The following is a 19,974-nucleotide window of genomic DNA, read 5'->3' on the forward strand; positions in this document are numbered from 1 at the left end:
CCATGGTGTCCTCCTGGAGGGACTGGGTGTAGGGGACACTGCTTTGCATTTCTATCCAAGCCTTGCAGGGAGGAAGACATCTTAACATCTGCTTCCCAGAGACGGCTGCTGCCCAGTGCTGAGAGCCTGTGTGCCCTCTAACTTGTGGGGCTGTGGCTGCTGCCCTGTGGGTGAGTCTGTGCAGGATTGGAGCCAGGGGGAGTGAGTCAGTAGTTCCTGAGGACCATCTGCCCAGACTAGCCACCTTTCTGGGCTCATAAAAGCCCGCCACCATCAGGGTTGGCACTGAAGTGGCATCACCAAAGGGAGTCACCCCTTTGGGGGAGCCATTTCAGGGAACAAGAAGGGCCAGGTATTTCCATTTTTGCTTTTGTTGTTTTTAGGCCCTGGGTGTTTCAGATGTGTCTTGGTTTGTCTAGGGATGGGGAGACAGGGGGTGGAATATCAGGTACCCCTTGCCCCCAATAGGGGAGGTTCGTTCCTGGGCGGATAGAGTCCAATAATCAGCCCAGACGAGAGGACTTAGAATCAAAGTTTTATTTGCCCTTAAGAAGCAAGGTGCTGTCTCGGCTCGTGCTCAAGACAGGACAAAGGACTGATACAGAGGTAGCACATTATATATACCAAAGTCTCCTTAGGAAAACAATTACACAAGTTACAGAAAAAGAAACAGTTATATGTCATAGGTCATAACTCAAGTTAGTTCCCCCTTTCGTCTGGGAAAGGGTCTGGCGTTAGGTCATAAATCAGCTTGTGCAAGCAGTATGTCAGTCTGGTCTCTATCATGCCCCTTCAGCGCTTGCGGTTCTCATGCTAAATATGGATTCTGCTAACTGAAAGAAACGAAACCTAACTGGGAAAGAATGAGTTCAGCATAAGCAGTCACTTGATACAAAATGACACAAATTAAACAGTTTCTTAATACAAAATGGCGATGCTCATGTCAAGCAGTTAACTTCTATATTCTTATATGTTTTTAGCCATACATCAGGGGTGTGTCCACTGACTATGGGGTGGCTTTTCTGGTGGTGGTGGGGAATAGACAGAGGCGTATCTAGGGAAAATAGTGCCTAGGGCAAGCACTGAAATTGCATCCCCTGTCTAAACATCTGACACCCATCTTTCAGATAACTGTACCATAATATCAGCTCAAAAATACATCAAGCTCGTTAATCTTATAATATTTCAAAAACTATTTAGCAGTGGACATAGCCAGACCAAAAAATGCTGGAAAACTACACATTTCAGTATGCTGGGGCTCATGAAATACCCAAATATTATGTGGAGGTGTACTTGGAAAACTAGGAGCCAGCGTGGTGTAGTGTCTAGAGTGCTGGATTCGGACCGGGGAGACCCGAGTTCAAATCCCCATTCAGCCATGAAACTAGCTGGGTGACTTTGGGCCAGTCACTTCTCTCTCAGCCTAACCTACTTCACAGGGTTGTTGTGAAAGACAAACTCAAGTATGTAGTACACTGTTCTGGGCTCTGGTCAGAAAGACAGTTAAAATGAGAGAAAGAGAGCAAGAAACTCCCAGTGGGCCTTAATACTAAGGATTTCACACTGATTCAAAGACAAACTCACCATTAATATTATTAAGACATCACATTTAACTCACTTATCACAAGAAGCAAAGTAAGAGCAAATCAATACAATCCTAGCTCATAAGCTTCAGCTCAGTATTCACAAGCCTGTACATAGTGCCAATCTGAATATGTGTACAGTGACATATTATATTAAATTTAATTTTTTTTAACCTGTAGCCCCTTCGGAGGGCTTCCTAAAGGTCGTGGGGGGTGTTTCTACAAAAGTTCCCCCCCCCCCCCCGCTGGCCTCTAGGACCTCGCAGGGACCATTTGAGCATGTGCAGTGGCCATTTTTAAAAATAGGGTTGTTGTTTTTTTAAAAAATGGGCTGGCTGCTGTGCATGCTCAAATGGCCTCTGCGAGGCCTGGCATAGCCTAGGGCCTCACAGAGGCCATTTGAGCATGTGCGGTGGCCATTTTGTTTTTGATGGACATTTTTTTTAAAATTTATTTTAAAAAATGGCACCCCCCTTCAAGTGGCGCCCGGGGCACGTGCCCTGCCTGTCTCACCCTAGATATACCCCTGGGAATAGAATTAGTGACGTTGGCAGCTTAGTGAGCCATTACAGGAGAAGGGAAATCAGAAATCTAATAGCCGTTTACCCTTCTGGCTGTCTTGCCAGCTCTTTGACCTTGGGGAGCAGTGCCAACCTCCCACAGGCCCTCACCTTGCTCCTCTGTAATGCCAGGTCTGTCCAGAATAAGTCAGAAATCATCCATGATTTTATTCTGCATGAAGGGGCACACCTGGTATTTATTACAGAGACTTGGCTGGGGGAGGCTGGTGGCCCTGTCTGGTCCCAGCTTCTCCTTCCAGGGTACTTTGTTGGTGCAGGGATGTTAGTAAGGAGGTGGAGTGGCTGTGGTCTATAAGAACAGCCTCTCCCTGATCCCTTTGAAGTGTCTGACCATATTGAATGGGGACCAGGGATAGACTGGGTCTTCTGTTGGTGTACTGATCGCCCCGCTGCCCAATGGAGTCCCTAACTGAGCTGATGGACTTGGTCTCAGGTTTGGTGTTGGAGTCCCCCAGGCTTGTAGTGCAGTGGTTAGAGTGTTGGGCTAAGACCGGGGAGACCCAAGTTCAAATCCCCATTTAACGAAACTCATTGGGTGACTCTGGGCCAGTCACTTCTCTCTCAGCCTATTCTTCCTCACAGGATTGTTGTGAGGAGAAACATAACCATGTATACCACTCTTGGCTCCATGTAGGAAGAGCAGGATATAAATGTAAAAGGGGAAAAAATCCACTTTGGGACCAATCTGATCGGGGTGGCTCAGGAATTCATAGCAGCCATGACAACTATAGGCCTATCCCAAGGGCTCTTGGAACCGATGCATGTTGCTGGTCACACACTTGATCTGGTCTTTCACTCTGATCAGGGTGATGTTCCATGGGTGGGGACTCCTGTGATTTCCCGATTGTCATGGACAGACCACCATCTGGTTAAGGTTGGACTCACAATCACAACCCACCTTCGCAGGGGCCTATTAGGATGGTCTGCCCAAGAAGGTCATTGGTTCCAATAAGATTCTAAGAAGCCTTGGAGGGATTTAGTGTTGCCTCTGCCAGTGATCTTGTTGATGCTCTGGTGGAGATTTGGAACAGCAAACTCACCAGGGCATTAGACATGAACACTCCTAAGAGTACTCTCCGACCCACTTCAAAATTGGCCCCTTGGTATACAAAAGAACTACAGGGGCTGAAGTGGCGAGGTAGACTGGAGCGCAAATGGTCTCATATTCGACAGATTACAACATAGAGCACATTTGTCCCTCGGGGACTGTCCTTCAAAATCTGAACTTTGGTATGGTGTCCCTTGGGGCTACATCTGGTGGCTACTCGGGGACGGGCCTTCTCCACTGCTACCCCAACGCTTTGGAATGTGCTCCCTACTGAAATAAGAGTCTCCCATCTCTTTCAGCTTTTAAAAAAAGCAGTCAAGAAACATTTGTTCATCCAGGCTTTTAATTAGATACTGTTTTAAGTTCGATGGTTTTAAATAGTTTTTAACATGGTTTTAAATTTTAAATTATTGTAATGTTTTAACCATTTTGTTTGCATTATTTTCTTGTGAACTACTCGGAGACTTGTGTTTTGGGCAGTATACAAACATGCTAAATAAATAAATACCTCTCAGGCAGATTTCAGAAGGTAGTACTTAGAGACTGCTGCTCTACTAAGTTAGAGCTTTTGTATGGTGTCCCTCAGGATTCCATCTTGCCTCCAATGCTTGTTAGCATCTACATGAAACCTCTGGGAGGGATCATCAGGGGATTTGGCGCAAGGTGTTATGACACCCAAATATATTTTTCCACGTCAGCTTCATCAGGCAATGGCATAACTTCCCTAAATGCCTGCCTTGAGGCAGTAATGGGCTGGATGAGGGATAAGAAACTGAGACTGAATCCAATAAAGAGGGAGGTGTTCATTGCAGGAAATTGCAGTTTGGGAAATGGGATAGATCTGCTGGTTCTGGATGAGGTTACACTCCCACAGAAGGAGCAGGTCCACAGCTTGGGAGTACTTCTGGACTCAACTCTCTCTGTGATATCTCAGGTGGAGGTGGTTGCCAGGAGTGCTATCTATCAGCTTTGGCTGGTTTGCCAACTGCACCCTTTCCTGGCAGTGAGTGACCTTAAGACAGTGGTTCACATACTGATAACCTCCAGGCTTGACTACTGCAATGCACTCTACGTAGGGCTGCCTTGGTATGTAGTCCAGAAACTTCAATACGTGCAGAATGCTGCTTCCAGATTGGTTTCCAGGACATCCCAAAGAGACCACATTACTCTGGTTTTAAAAGAACTGGACTGGCTGCCAATAGGTATCTCAGCAAAATACAAAGTGCTGGTTATCCTCTATAATAAAGAGGTAAGGTGTGTGCCCGTGTCCCTGCCCGTGTCTTTCTCCGCCGTTCTGGGCATGCGCGGAGCGCATGGCCAGAACGTCCGAGAAAGATATGGCCACAGGCACCAGGCGGCCATGTTGCCTCACCGCGCGAAAGGAGGAGAAGCGGGGACCGGGGAGGGCGGAGGCGGCAGTGGCAGGGCCGGCCCTGCCGCTGAAGCGGCCATATGGAGCACAAAGGCCGACATGTAGGAACCGTGAGGGGGCCAGGAAGCCAGGAGGGGAAGTCGGCGGAGGAGAGGCGGCGGCGGCGGAGACGAGCCGGCGGCCGCATCGGTGGCGCAGGCGGCCGCAGCGGCGGAGGAGGCCAGCCGGCGGCTGAGGCCAGCCGGCGGCTGAGGCCAGCCGGCGGACGAAGCGGGGAAGGCGAGCCGGCGGCCACGGCCGCAACAAGGAAGTCGAGCTGGCGGCAACGGCCGCAGTGAGAAAGGCGAGCCGGCGGTTGGTCTCCGTGGTGGTGCAGCAGCGGCCACTGGCTCGCCTTCCCCTTCCGTGGTGGAGGTGGCTGTGGCGGGACCGGCCCTGCCACAAAAACGGACACGGGCAGCATGCGGCCATTTAGGAAAAGGGCGGAGGAGAAAACTAGCACACACACCCCCACTAGAGCCCATTATTTAAACGGGCTTAAAAATACTAGTTACCTATAAAGTCCTTAATGGTTTGGTCCCATGGAATATGAGTTATACATTAATTAATTATATTATATTTGTATGCCACCCCAAACTTCCATCTCTGGGAGGTTTACAGAAACATAAAACAAACAGAAATTAAAACCTTAGAACAATTTAAAAGTTTTAGTTGTATGTTTAACCACGGAAAACTGACAACATTCCTATCCAGGCATGATCAGAACTGCAGACTTGCAGATTTGCTTTGTCTATAAATTCCATACCTAGTTTAGCTAGATTTTTTTTAACAAGGATTGGACAAATTCTTGGTGAAGCAGAAGGTTGTGACAGGATATTAGGTGTGAAAACCTCTGAATACCCACTGTAACTCTAAGCACTCATCAGAAGCCATTCAAACCAAATAGCAAATTCTTGTGTTTCCCATGGAGCCATATTCCACTGTGAGGCCATCTCCTCTCTCCCTCAGCCTAAGCTATTGACAAGGATGTTGTGAGGATAAACCCTATTTGAACACCTAGATAATCATATGTGACATGAAAACCTCTTCTTTAAAAGATGAATTTAAATTACAATTCAGCCTGACTTCCTTAACAGAAATTCTCACTGTAGAAACAGGACCAAGATCATACCTGAGGTTTGCTTGATTTCAGCAAGTATCGAGGGCTTCGAGTCTGTGTCAAGCAAGTTAGGCACTGCTGGTTTGGAAATATTACCTATAGAAAAGTAAGAAGAGGCTTGAAAACAAGTCTGTGTGATATTAGTTGGGGCCTACCATGGAGACCATGGAATCCAGAAACACACCAGACAAGGAGGCCTTGGAGTCGGTGTTGAAATCAGCCAGTATAACTAGGCAGGACTCAACACCACCCCGTGACTCCCGCTGTTAGCACAGGTAGGAAGACTGTTAGGGAGCAGGCAGGCATGGCAAACGGAGGAGGTTCCTAAGGGGGCGGGGCGGTCACAGTACAACAAGATGAAATCCTGATTATATGCCTCCCCGCCCCACCCACCATACCGGGATCACATCAAAGAACCCACACTAGAGAGAAACCATATAAATGCTTGGAGTGTGGAAAGAGCTTCAGTGGGAATAGCAATCTTATTGTACATCAAAGAACCCACACTGGAGAGAAACCATATGTATGCATGGAGTGTGGAAACAGCTTCAGTATGAGTAGCAGTCTTATTGTATATCAGCGAACCCAAACTAGAGAAAAACCATATACATGCTTGGAGTATGGAAACAGCTTCAGCCTGGCTTGCTGCCGGCTTGAGAGCCTGTGCAGCGGGTACTCTGCCTGCCGCATCCCCTTGTATCTCAGTATAATAGGTCAGTTTGGCTTTATTGTTCCTTGATTATCAGAACAGGAATTGAGGGCTGTTAATTCATATGGGGTTTCTTTTCTGTCCTAGACTTTGATCAGTTCCAGCAGGTGATGAGTGGGAGAACCGAGAATGAGGGAAAGCCCCATGGAGAATTGTTTGGAGGTGCCAGATGGAAAAGGAGGGGGAAAGAGGGAAGGTCACATCAAAGAATCAACACAGAGGTGAAACCATATAAATGCTTTGAGTGTGGAAAGAGTTTCAGTGTGAGCCAATCACTTACCATCCATCAAAGAATCCACACTGGAGAGAAACCATATGTATGCATAGAATGTGGAAAGAGCTTCCACTTGAAGGGAAATCTTACTAGACATCAAAAAACCCACACTGGAGAGAAACCATATACTTGCATGGAGTGTGGAAAGAGCTTCGGTAGGAATAGCAGTTTTACTGTCCATCAAAGAAAACACACTGGAGAGAAACCATATACTTGCATGGAGTGTGGAAAGAGCTTCACTGTGAGTGGCAATCTTACTGTCCATCAAAGAATACACACAGGAGAGAAACCATATGTATGCAAAGAGTGTGGAAAGAGCTTCAGTCAGAGGGGATACCTTACCGCCCATCAAAGAACCCACACTGGAGAGAAACCATATGTATGCAAAGAGTGTGGAAAGAGCTTCAGCTCGAAGGGAAATCTTAATCAACATCAAAGAACCCACACAGGAGAGAAACCATATGTATGCATGGAGTGTGGAAAGAGCTTCAGTATGAGTGGCACTCTTATTGTACATCATCGAACCCACACTGGAGAGAAACCATATGTATGCATGGAGTGTGGAAAGAGCTTCACTATGAGTGGCAATCTTACTGTACATCAAAGAACGCACACTGGAGAGAAGCCATATGAATGTCTGGAGTGTGGAAAGAGCTTCAGAGATCGTGCAACGCTTACTTTGCATCAAAGAATTCATACAGGGGAGAAACCATATAAATGCTTGGAGTGTGGGAAAAATTTCAGTCAGAGTGGAAATCTTACTGTCCATAAAAGAACCCACATGGGAGAGAAACCATATAAATGCTTGGAGTGTGGAAAGATCTTCAGCCAAAGTGAACACTTGACTTTGCATGGTAGAATCCATAGAGGGGAGAAACCAAATAAATATGTGCAATGTGGAAAGAGTTTCAGTCCAAGTAGATCTTTTACCATTCATCAAAGGACGCACATTAGAGAGAAACCATATAAATGCTTGGAGTGTGGAAAGAGCTTCAATCAGAGTGGAAGTCTTATTGTACATCACAGAAATCACACTGGAGAGAAACCATATAAATGCTTGAAGTGTGGAAAAAGCTTCAAGCGGAGTGGAAATCTTACTGAACATCAAAGAACCCACACTGGAGAGAAACCATATACTTGCATGGAGTGTGGAAAGAGCTTCGGTAGTAACAGCAATTTTACTGTCCATCAAAGAATACACACAGGAGAGAAACCATATGTATGCATGGAGTGTGGAAAAAGCTTCAAGCGGAGTGGAAATCTTACTGAACATCAAAAAACCCACACTGGAGAGAAACCATATAAATGCTTGGAATGTGGAAAGAGCTTCCGCTCAAAGCGATATGTTACTGTACATCAAAGAATCCATACTGGAGAGAAACCATATAAATGCTTGGTGTGCAAAAAATGCTTCAGTGAAGCTGTGAGCCTCAGATCACATCAAAGAACCCACACTGGAGAGAAACCATATAAATGCTTGGAGTGTGGAAAGAGCTTCCGTGGGAATAGCAGTCTTACTGTACATCAAAGAATCCACACTGGAAAGAAACCATATGTATGCATGGAGTGTGGAAAGAGCTTCATTGCGAGTTGCCAGCTTACTGCCCATCAAAGAAGCCACACAGGAGAGAAACCATATACATGCTTGGAATGTGGAAAGAGTTTCCGTGATGGTAGATATCTTATTGTACATCAAAGAACCCACACAGGAGAGAAACCATATGTATGCATGGAATGTGGAAAGAGCTTCAGTAAGAGTGGCAGTCTTACTGTGCATCAAAGAACCCACACAGGAGAGAAACCATATAAATGCTTGGACTGTGGAAAGAGCTTCAGCCTGAATGGAAATCTTACAATCCATCAAAGAACCCACACTGGAGAGAAACCATATGTATGCATGGAGTGTGGAAAGAGCTTCAGTATGAGTTGCCATCTTAGTAGTCATCAAAGAACCCACACAGGAGAGAAACCATATGTATGCATGGAGTGTGGAAAGAGCTTCAGTAAGAGTGGCAGTCTTACTGTGCATCAAAGAACCCACACAGGAGAGAAACCATATAAATGCTTGGACTGTGGAAAGAGCTTCAGCCTGAATGGAAATCTTACAATCCATCAAAGAACCCACACTGGAGAGAAACCATATGTATGCATGGAGTGTGGAAAGAGTTTCAGTATGAGTAGCAATCTTATTGTACATCAAAGAAATCACACTGGAGAGAAACCATATACATGTGCAGAGTGTGGAAAAAGCTTCAGGCAGAAGGGAATGCTTACTGTGCATCAACGAACCCACACAGGAGAGAAACCATATAAATACTTGGACTTTGGAAAACGCTTCAGTGGGAATAACCATCTTGCTGTGCATCAAAGAACCGACACTGGGGAGAAGTTATATAAACCTACGGAGTCATGAAAGGGTTAGAGTAGTACCATAACCACACAATCTTTCTAATTGTACAGTTATTTTTTTTTAATTGAATATATATGCACACACATTAATCTAAATGTTACAGTTATGAGATGAGCTACTCCAGTCACTGGCTTATATTTAGAATAAATTACTCATAAGCAGTCTTATTAAAATCAATGACAAACTTACTTGTCCTATTAGTTTCAATTGGAGTACTCATGAGTAACTTAGTTGGGTGCAAGCCAATGAGTGGAGCAGCCTATGTCATCACAGTAACTTTGGGGGTGGAGTGCATGCAGGTGCACGTGTGTGCGTGCATACACACAATATCTTTGGGGGTACATGAACTAAGGTTTTGTGACAGAAGGGGTACACTTGTTTTAAGAGGTTGGGCAGCACTGCTTTAGAGTTACTCCTGAGTAGTATTATTGAGTAACTAAGTCTCGATGTCAGCCACTGTGTACAATTCTGCTTATGACATCTCAGAAAGGATACTGCAGAGTTATAAAAAGGGTGGAAGAGGGCAAAGTGATCACAGGCCTAGAGCCCCTTCCTTATGAGGAAAGACTACAATATTGGAGGGCATTTTAGTTTGAAAAATAGATGACTAAGTACATGGGGCATGTCTGAAGTTTATGACGTGCATGATGTGGAGAAAATGGGGAGAGAGAAATTGTTCTCCCTCTCTTAGTACTCTAGGTCCAGAGAACATCCCGAGAAACCGACTGGCAGATTTAGGACGGACAAAAGGAAGTATTTGTTAAGGATGCTCAAACCTATTTCACTTTCCCCACTTTCTCCATCTTCAGTCTCAAGTCAAAGATGGTTTGTGAGCATAGAATGAGTTTAAAAACAATACCCAGCAAAGCAGACACTTGTTTTCATGCCCCAAAGACTGGAAGGCATATATGAGTCACCATTACATGTCTTCAAATGGCAAAGGGAAACTAAGAATATCGCTATAACGAAGGGATTCCCACTAAGAAGGGCACCTGCTGAAACCAGCAAGATGACAAATGCTTTGAAATGTCTTGATGCTGCTGGTTTGAAATGCCTATTCTTTGCTTTGAAATCTGTATGCTCTGTGTGCTTAAGTAAGGCTTGTGTGGTGCAACTAGAAATTGAGGGAGGCACAGGTAACTGAGGGAATTATCTCAAGTTTTAACCAAGTGGAAGCTACATGTGTTAAGGAGAGATAAGGACCAAGGGGGTTGGCTGGGGCAGTTAGGGGGAGATGAACAACCTATAGGTGACGCCTGCTGAGCTGCATAAGAGACACATGGATCAGGGTGGGGTCATGATCTGACAGGGGCATCTGACCAGTTGTGGGTCACACTTCCCTGGACAATTTGGACTAAAGAAGGAGGACTCATAGGCGCTCTGGCTAGAGACTTTTCATCCCACTTATGTGACTCCCATTACAGTTTTATATCCTTTACTGTTTTTATAGCCTAACATTTTATATTTTTATAACTCATAGTAACTGTTTCCTAGTTCCTTTAATTTTTAATCTAAAACCTTTTAGTTCTGATAGCTTTTAAAATCTAACAGCTTCATAATAATAATTTAGCTATGTTGCTGTATTATGACTTTTATGCTTTGTTATGGAATCTACCTTCTTACTTGTCTTTTGCCCTGTACTTTAGGCTGGTCTGTGAGCGTAAAAAAGATTGACTGATACTTGACCCCCATGCTGCCCATGTGCAGTGCATCTTCTGGACTCCCTGGAATCTGCCTTTGGCCCATGCTGGGAAACATGATGGTTGGGGTCAAGCTCCTGGTCACAGTCAAATGCCTCTCTATTGACATATTTGACTGTATGCTGTTCCAGTTAATTCCCCATAAGTGTTATGGGGTTAATTCCCCATAAGTATTATGTTCCAGTTAATTCCCCATAAGTGTTAAACATTGGGTCTACCTCCTCCTTGTAGGGTTCCCAGAGGCATCTGCTTGGCTGTGGGAAACAGTGGCCAGACCTTGGGCCTGATCCAGCAAGTTCCTCTTCTGTCATGTACAAGGCAGCCGTAGCTGTTCAAAGGCACTAAGCCACTGAGTGACAGCTGATTAGGGACACTGTTCCCTGTAAGAGGGATTTCCAGATGTTGTTGATTACAGTTCCCAGAATCCTCAGCCAAAGGCCATGGCAGCTGGTGATTCTGGGAGCGATAGTCAATAACATCTGAAAATCCTTCTTACAGGGAACACTGACTGGGGAGCATGTCCTGTGGCAGCCAAGGAGTGGATTGTGATGATTTCTCGGCCCAAATACCTCCACATTGTAAAGGCAGAGGTCGGAGGTTTCAAGGCCAAGCCCTCCATTTCCTACAGCTGCTGACTTTCCCTTTCTGGCTCTGCTCATTAGGGATGTGCACGGAACTGTGGCGGGGCGGTTCGAAGGTAGCAGGGGTCTCCCTTTAAGAGCGGGGGAGGGTGCACTTACCCCGCCCACCGCTTTCCCTCCACCCACCGCTTTTCCCCCGCCGGCGTCAGCAGGCTTTAGGGAGGGGTGCTCCACCACCGAGGCAACTTCTCTATGTGCTGCCTTTATTGATCTCAAGGCAGCATTTGACTCCATCTCACGTGTCAAATTATGGGAAAAGCTGGAGGCCTCCACCATTGACCGGCGCCTGCTATATCTCATTCGAACTCTGAACCAAGACACTTCACTCAAGGTGAGATGTAGTCCTCAAGGTCACCTTACAAATGCTGTTCTAACTTCTAACACAGAAGGGCATCAAGCAAGGCTGCATCTTGGCCCCGCTCCTATTCAACTTCTATATCAACTCAATGGTGGCCCAGCTCAGCAATACTGAATTTCACCCTCCAAAGCTTGTGGGGAGAGTCGGGAGACATATAGCCACCCTATATATGTGGATGATGCAGCCATCTTCTCAAGGACTCCCATTGGGCTCAGAAGAGCATTGAGGGCCCTGATGCTGCACTGTAAAGAAGATTGTCTGGAAATCAATTATCACAAAACTAAAATCATGGCCTTTGCTAAGAGGCCCAAGACCCACTCTTGGAGGACTGAGGGACATAAGATCAAACAAGTGGCTCATTTGAAGTACCTGAGCATAGTCTTTCATTCTGGTGGCTCTAGAAAAGCCCATGGAGAACATCTGGCCTTAAATGCACAGAGAAGCTCCTCCTCCATCCTTCAATTTATGCATACAAGAGGAGGCCACTACTTTCCCGCAGCTCTCGAACTGTTTCAAGCCAAGTCATTAGCTCAACTACTCTATGGCACTCAACTGGGTCCTTTTCCCAATACTGTGACCCTGGAACATGTACAATCCAAGTTCTTGAGGGCAGCACTCCGTCCGTGTACCAAGATGTGTCTCCAGTGCCACCCTATGCCTGGAGACAAGCCAGATCAAGATTGAAGCTAGGGTGTGGATGGCCACTCTCTCCTATTGGCTTAGACTATCCTTTTGCCCAGTTGGTCTTGCCCCTCTAACCCTGCATGATTATTATCAATCTAGTTGGGCTCGGGCAATTGAGGTGAAATTAGCTTCCCTGGGCCTCTCCCCACTGTCCCTGCTCGACATGGGCTACGATCAGGCAAAAGCAACTATTAAGCAGCGCATTACAGACATTGAGCGCCAAACAGACCTTGGTAGTGTCTCAAAATTTTATATCAGTGAGGAGCTTAGATATACTGCCTCTCCTGCAGCATATCACACTCATTTGGAGGTCCCAAACCACAGAAGGGCATTCACTTTGGCTCGCAGCCATGGTCTCCCCTCAGCAGTGCTAGAGGGCCGTTACAGAAAAGATCCCACTTGCAGAGTGATTATGTCCCTGTGGCTCAGAACAGATTGAAACTATTGAGCATGTCCTTCTATACTGCCTGTTTTACAGAGGCATTCGTGTCACCCTCATTCTCCCATTGCTAAGCAAGTTCCCGGGACGTTTGAGACAATTCTACAGTTTTATATTATCATTATTTTATCTCTTTTAGCTTTAGTAATTTTAGGTTTTTAGCTTATTTAGTTTTAATGAGTATATTCTATCTATTTTACTTTTTAATCTGCAATCATTCTTAGTTTTAGCCTTTTGATGTTATGTACTAATATGTATTTTAACTTGCCTTTTAAGCTGCAATCATCCTTAATTTTAGATTTGTCAATTTATTATTATTTCTTGTTTACACAGTCAGATAGGTGTTATTGACTGGTTTGTTTTATCCAGACATCGAGTCCTTCCCAAGGACCTAGGGTGGCTGAATTTTTTTGTCAATGTTGTTGTTGTTATAGATATCGTCGCAGAATATAGGCTGTTCCCAGTAAAGCTGCTTTTTGTAATTGGCTGATGGTGATTATTGTGGCCCCTATGGTGTTGAGGTGCTCTTCAAGGTCTTTTGGAATTATTATTATTATTATTATTATTAACATTTTATATCCCACTCTTTCTCCAAGGAGCCCAGAGCAGTGTACTACATACTTAAATTTCTCCTCACAACCACCCTGTGCAGTAGGTTAGGCTGAGAGAGAAGTGACTGGCCCAGAGTCACCCAGCTAGTATCATGGCTGAATGGGGATTTGAACTCGGGTCTCCCCAGTCCTAGTCCAGCACTCTAACCATTACACTACACTGGCTCTCCAGCAAAGTTATGCACCATCATATCATTATAACAACATCACATAACATGTAATTTTTAACCTGTATCAATGTTATGCTGATCTCTGACCGTAATAAAGGATTGATTGAAACCAACCTCAGAAAGTTGAACACACTCGAGAAGATGGCTGGATTTGTGAAGGGAGAACAGCTTTCAGCCAGCCTTCCTGCTTGTAACTTTACCCAGGGTGTGCTTATTCAAATGAAGTAAAGAAACAAATTCTTATAAGTGAGTCCCCCAGTATTGCTTAAATATAAATTGTTTGCCCTAAACCAAAGGAAATGGGAAGGCAAGGGAGGGAGGAATTTATCAAACAGAATGCTATTTAACTGAAGCTGAGAGCACAAACATGACACACTTGGAGAAAACCTCCAAAGACAGAGCTGGACAATGTGGGAACAAGATCTCCAGGAAGAGAGACAAACATTGCAGAGGCACAGATATAAAAACACAGACTATAACACAAAGCTCAGATAAAGGAAACAAACCGTGGAAGGCAACAGAGTACAGGTACTATTGTCCAATCCAATGAGATCCGTGCACACAAAGTGAATTAGTCCTATTCCTGCTTCCAGAACAGGAACAGACTAACAAAGCCAGGCACACTAAAGGCTCTAATAAGCAGACTTTAGGTTCTAGTCAGTGTTCCCTCTGACAAGGATTCCCAAATGTTGTTGACTACAACTCCCAGAATCCCCAAGTAAAAGCCATTGCAGCTGGGGATTCTGGGAGTTGTAGTCAAGAACATCTGGGAATCCCTGTTAGAGGGAACACTGGTTCTAGTAAAAGAACGGCACACTTTACTGTGGTCCAGACATGGAAGGGAAACCCTAGTTGGCAAAGGAACCTTCTGGTGGGGGACACAATTGGCTCCATCTTTCAAATCCGTGAAGTTTTCTCAGTCAGCTTCTGTGACCAAAAAAAAAGAGAAGGGGACACACACACACACTTCCCTGATGAGTATGACTGTCCACTGCCCTGGCCATTTTAGGATTTCTCTAAAAATATTATGCCCTGAACAACAACAAAAAGTACCTGCACCAGTCAAATAAGGAAATATCCTGATTTTCAAAGCAGTGCTACTGGAAATGTTTACTGCTGTTTCTTTGTGTATTACTGTTTTATATAAGTATTTAAACTTCTAAATAGTGGTGATATTTCTATATTTACATGTAATATCTGTATTTTTGCATTTTAATTGTACATTGTTTCAATTATATTGTAAACCAGTATAGAAATCGAATAAAACAAATAAAATGTGCAATTGCTCCTCATGCTTTGCCAAGCTTCTCAAATTGGGTCCGCAGATGTTGCTGCACTATGGCTCTCCTCATCTCTAGCCACAATGGCCAGGGGGTGATGGGAGTCATAGTCCAACAATATCTGTGGACCCAAGGCTGAAAATTTCGGGTGTATTGTACTCCTTGCTCCTCTCCCCACCAATCGGACTGCAGGTTTTTTCATCATATGGGGAAAGAGAGAGATGAACTAGGCACAGCAGCTGTGCCTCAGGTGGTAGTCTGTTGCCTTCTAAGAAAAATGTAGAAGTGATGTTCTCTCCTCCTCCTCTTATTATTTTATTCATTCATTCACTGTTTAAACCACTTTTAAAAGTTATGAGAACATAAGAGCAGCCCTGCTGGATCAGGCCCAAGAAGGCCCATCTAGTCCAGCATCCTGTTTCACACTGTGGCCCACCAGATGCCGCTGGAAGCCCACAGGCAGGAGCTGAGGGCATGCCCTCTCTATGACGACAAAGACGAAGAATATTTACTGTATATACCACTCTTCAACCCGAAGTTCTCAAAGCAGTTTACATAAAAAATAAACAATACATAAATAAGATGGCTCCCTGTCCCCAAAGGGCTCACAATCTAAAAAGAAACATAAGGTTGACACCAGCAACAGCCACTGGAGGAATGCTGTGCTGGGGGTGGATCAGGCCAGTTGCTCTCCCCCTGCTAAATATAAGAGAACCACCACTTTAAAAGGTGCTTCTTTGCTCAGTTAGCAGGGGTTCGGTAGGTGCTGTTGCTCCCCTACAACTGGTATTTAGAGGCATCATGCCTCTGAGGCTGAAGGTGGCCTATAGCCACCTGACTAGTAGCCATTGATAGACCTGTCCTCTATGAATTTGTCTAAGCCCCTTTTAATAATGGGGTATAAGAATAAGCCCCTCTTATACTTTCAGAACTGTGCAACTGTTGGATTTTTACAGTGAAGACTCATGCCCAGCAAAAAATGATAAAGTCCTGCTACAGAACACCAAAACAAAACTGTGAGTCTCTTACTGTCCCAATGTCCAAACTTGGCGTTGAGAACAAGAACCTTGTTGGAGGAGATGGTTAGGACGGAACCAGAAAGTGGTTAAGGGGAAAGGGGGTAAAGAAAAGTCTCATGGCCGTATCCAGAGTAGTGCTGTTCAAGTCCAAAACTCCTGCATTGATTCTCAGTGGCTATCAATCAGAACACTTGTTTGTGGAGCAGTGTTCCTTCTAACAGGGATTCCCAGATGTTGTGGACTACAACTCCCATAATCCCCAAGCAAAAGCCATTGCAGCTGGGGATTCTGGGAGTCAACATCTGGGAATCCCTATTAGAGAGAACACTCGTGTGGAGGGGGTGTGTGGGTGGACCTAATCTCCATCATCCTGGTGCGCACATTCCACATTAAAGGACAAGAAAGAAGCCCACTCGAAACAGCAGCAGAATGAAGCAAGAGAATGGATGTACCCATTACAGGCTACATATCTGAGTATAACTCCACCCCCCACAAAAAAGTTAAAATTCCTGGAAATATAAAACCGCAGAAGGCAAAAAACTGAGTTAGAAGCTCTCTCTGGTGTACTAGCTTTCTACTTACAGGGAGGGTTTATTTTTTTTAATTTTATTTTAATGCAACTTAATGACTCAAAGTTCATATCTCACTCAGTCTGAAATGATACAGTCCAGGTTAACCTTTCCCACCCCAACGTTTCTCACAGGAGCCCCTGTCTGCTGCCTGAAAAGATACAACCCAGGCAGGTTTACCACCACCTCAGTGAAGGCTAGATGCACCACTGCAGTGGATCAGGCACAGCATGAAGACATCTCAATCCCTCAGCAGTAGGAAACTCATCCCAGACATCCCCCCATTTCATGGGTTTGGGACAAAAAAATGACAGCATTCTGCTGTCAAGAACGCAGGGGCATAGCTACAATTGAGCGAAAGGGTTCAAAGAACACGGGCCCCCAGCTCCTGAGGGCCCTCCAGCTCCACCACTCCCTATTTTCTTCATTATTTCCCTCCCTCTGGGGGGCCGCCAGAGAGAGGGATGAACACGGGCCCCCTCTCCTCTAGCTACGCCCCTGCAAGAACGGACAGCTTCCGACAAGCACAAAAGCTAAATGCTTCAGCAACTGCATGAGATGAGAAGAAGTGACCTTTACCTCATCTTGGGAGCTTGCCTCCTTCACAGTCAGTCACAATGTACTTGGAAGGCCCCCCAGAGACTGCGGGAAAGCATCAGGACCACAACTGGCATCTTGCACTACCACATTAGTGGGAGAAATAGGCAGACAGTCATTCAAGGAGAGGAGACAAAGACGGACAAGGACGTTTATCAAGTCCCTCTAAATTATGATGGAACCAGAGTTTGCATAAAGGTCAGCTTGTGGAAAGAGAGAGAGAATACTAAAGTTGGAGTTAATTATCAATTGTTAATTGTTGTTATATTGTTTTTAATGTTTTGTTTTAGCTCTATATTGTTTTAGTAGTTTGTTTTAATTTTAAACCGCCCTGAGCCATTTTGGAAGGGCGGTATACAAATCCAATCAAATCCAATCAATAAATAAGCTGTTCTGAGAATGGATTTGCGCCAGTGCTATTCACACGAGAAGACCCACATACACTCCTCCTTGTACAGGAAGATCAGGGCCAGGTGTGGGAGCTCCATAATAAAAACTCCTAATATCTTTTTCCCCCTTTTCTGTTTTGGGAAGCAGACATGGAGCAGGCGGGCAAGATGTGCCCATAGGTTTTCTCCTCTGTAACTAACAGCAGTTTCAGGGAAGGGCATTTGGATGGAGGCTGCAGTGCAAAAAAGAAATATGTCTGTGCAGCAGCTGTTCATTAAAAAAAAGAAGAACATCCCACAGTAGGGCTCATTGGCAAAGAGAGAAAACAAAAGCTTCCAATATTTTTATGGCCTCTTACAAATCCAAGCTGTAACCATATTTGTATACTGTGTGCTGTTGTGGTTATGCCTGATCCAGCAGGGCTCTTCTTATGACAAGTACAAGGCAGCAGTATCTCTTCAAAGCCACTGAGTACCTCTTGCTTGAGGAACACTTCCTGCTGCAGTCAAAGAGTGGCTTTGGAGGAGAAGATTCCTCTGAGAAAAGGGCGCCATAGTGGGAAAGGGAAGATGGTAAGTTCCTATGGGCAGACCCTCACTCTGCGGCAGCTCCTCTCCCTCTGACAGATTCCCCACACAACTGAGTTATCGCCCTTGCTGCTCTGATCCTTGAGAGAGATTGGAGGGGGGCGGCTTTTTAAAGCTGACAGATTCAGAGCCACATAGGAATGGGCCTGGATTTTGTTAGTGTTTTTTCCTTTCCTGAACAATCGAGCTGTACATCTAGCTTCCCACTTGAGCCATCGAGAAAGAAAAGGGGGCATTTTTACTCCTCTCTCCCTAAGCTGTGGAGGAAGTGCTTCTTCACAGAACATGGACTCTACTTATGGAACTCACTGCCACAAGAGGTGGCCATGGCCATTAGTTTCAGTGGCTGTTGGAGAAAGGAGGCCTCAGTCTGAGGATGAAACGTAAACCTGCGCAGGCTTGTCTGGATTGCAATGCAGTGCCACAAGAAAATTATTTCTACTGTAACTTCTGTAAAAAGGTGTGAAGAGGTTTTATGCTGCTACTTTTAGGTATGTTGCTTGAACTGTTATGCAGCTCAAATTTAAAAACATAGTAGCTAATAAATCAAATGAATCTCCATTGATTTTCAGAGCAGCTATTGTCAAACACCCACTTGCACATAAAGGACGATAAGGGCTTTAAGAGAGATTAAAAGCAGCTTTAAACCGATAAAGCAAGGCCTGAGGGGAGGCAAGCCCGATTTCAGGAGGGAGGGATTCCGGAAACCTGGATGTTGCATTGAATCAAACTCTAGAGAGCAGGAACTCTCTCTCCTTTGCTGTTCTTCCTGCTTCTTTTCCTGTGCCTGACTCGGAAGCATTGCTGTTCATTGGGGGCACACAAATCGGGGCCATCACCTTGAGTCTTGGCCCCAGCTGAGCAACTGCAGTTGCAACTCAGCCTGCTTTGTTCAGCCACACTCCTCTCGTTTTGCACAGACAGGAGCGCAGACAAGCCACACCTGAGCCACACACTACAGGGGCCCAGCTAGGTTGGGAGCTGGGCTCTGGGAGCCACTGGTGGTGGGTATGGGCAGGGTGATCCTAGACAGGAATCTCTGCACTGCCGCCGCTTCACCAGGGGCTTGCGCATCTTCATGCTGCTGCAACTTCACCTCGCCAGGACCCTGCACATCTCCATTCATCCTGGGCCTTGCACCCCACAAGGGATGACCTTGTCTTGGATGTATTGTGGTTTAGGATAAGGGGAGTTGTAGTTCATCACCCACATCTAGAGGCACCCGCCTTAGGAACCACTGCTCCAGGGCAAGGCATGAAGTGGCTAGTCCCCTTTGTATTCCGATGGGGGGGGGCATTTTATTTTAACTATTTTTGGCATTTATATTCTGCTTTTCAGGCAAACCTCCTCAAACAGTTTACATTTTGAAAAATGAACAAAGAACCACACTAAAAGAAACATGTTTACATGTTGTTCTCTTTTGGTTGTGTTGTCTGTTCTTTCCTCCCTTCCGAGCAAGACGGTCCCTGGTTGCTCTGTGCCGGCAGCTCGGGGTAGAGGGGTCATGCGGGACGGTGAACTTCAGCCCTCTTGCAGAAGATGCTGAACCACGCCTCCCATAATCCCTCACTATTGGCCACTGGGGCTAGGGAATGATGGGAGCTGTAGTATCAAGAAGCTGGGGGTGGGGGAGTGGAGCTCAGGACTGCAGCCCTGCTTAGTGAGAGACATTAAATGGCTAGTTCTCATTGTTTTCTGGTGAGGGTCCATCTAAGGGTTAAAGTGCGGGAATCTCGACTCCTAGAGGAGCAAATCGGAAGGAAGGAAAAAGGGAAACCACTTCCTCCTTCCGT

General features: G+C 45.4%; 1 protein-coding gene and 1 long non-coding RNA gene across 5 annotated transcripts in view; one reads left to right on the plus strand and one right to left on the minus strand.

Annotated features, from left to right (window-relative positions):
• LOC128344271 (zinc finger protein 850-like) overlaps positions 1-19,974 on the plus strand; it is a 41,482-nt gene that overhangs the window by 10,795 nt on the left and 10,713 nt on the right. Inside the window, exon 3 of one of the 3 annotated variants that reach the window (XM_053294063.1) lies at positions 6,540-8,982. The exons of the other annotated variants lie outside the window; for them this stretch is intronic. Coding sequence (XP_053150038.1) covers positions 6,540-8,982 — 2,443 coding nt within the window. The remainder of the gene's footprint in view (positions 1-6,539; positions 8,983-19,974) is intronic. 3 annotated transcript variants of the gene reach the window in all.
• On the minus strand, positions 523-19,835 carry LOC128344294 (uncharacterized). Of its 2 annotated transcripts, none has more exons than XR_008315775.1 (4): positions 19,589-19,835; positions 17,187-17,287; positions 5,756-5,839; positions 523-849 (listed from the first exon to the last, which is right to left on the minus strand). It is a non-coding gene; the product is annotated as an uncharacterized LOC128344294 (long non-coding RNA). The 2 variants fall into 2 exon arrangements; XR_008315774.1 differs by having other exon boundaries at positions 523-853.

This window comes from Hemicordylus capensis, chromosome 2, assembly GCF_027244095.1.
Source record: "Hemicordylus capensis ecotype Gifberg chromosome 2, rHemCap1.1.pri, whole genome shotgun sequence".
Lineage (NCBI taxonomy): Eukaryota > Metazoa > Chordata > Lepidosauria > Squamata > Cordylidae > Hemicordylus > Hemicordylus capensis.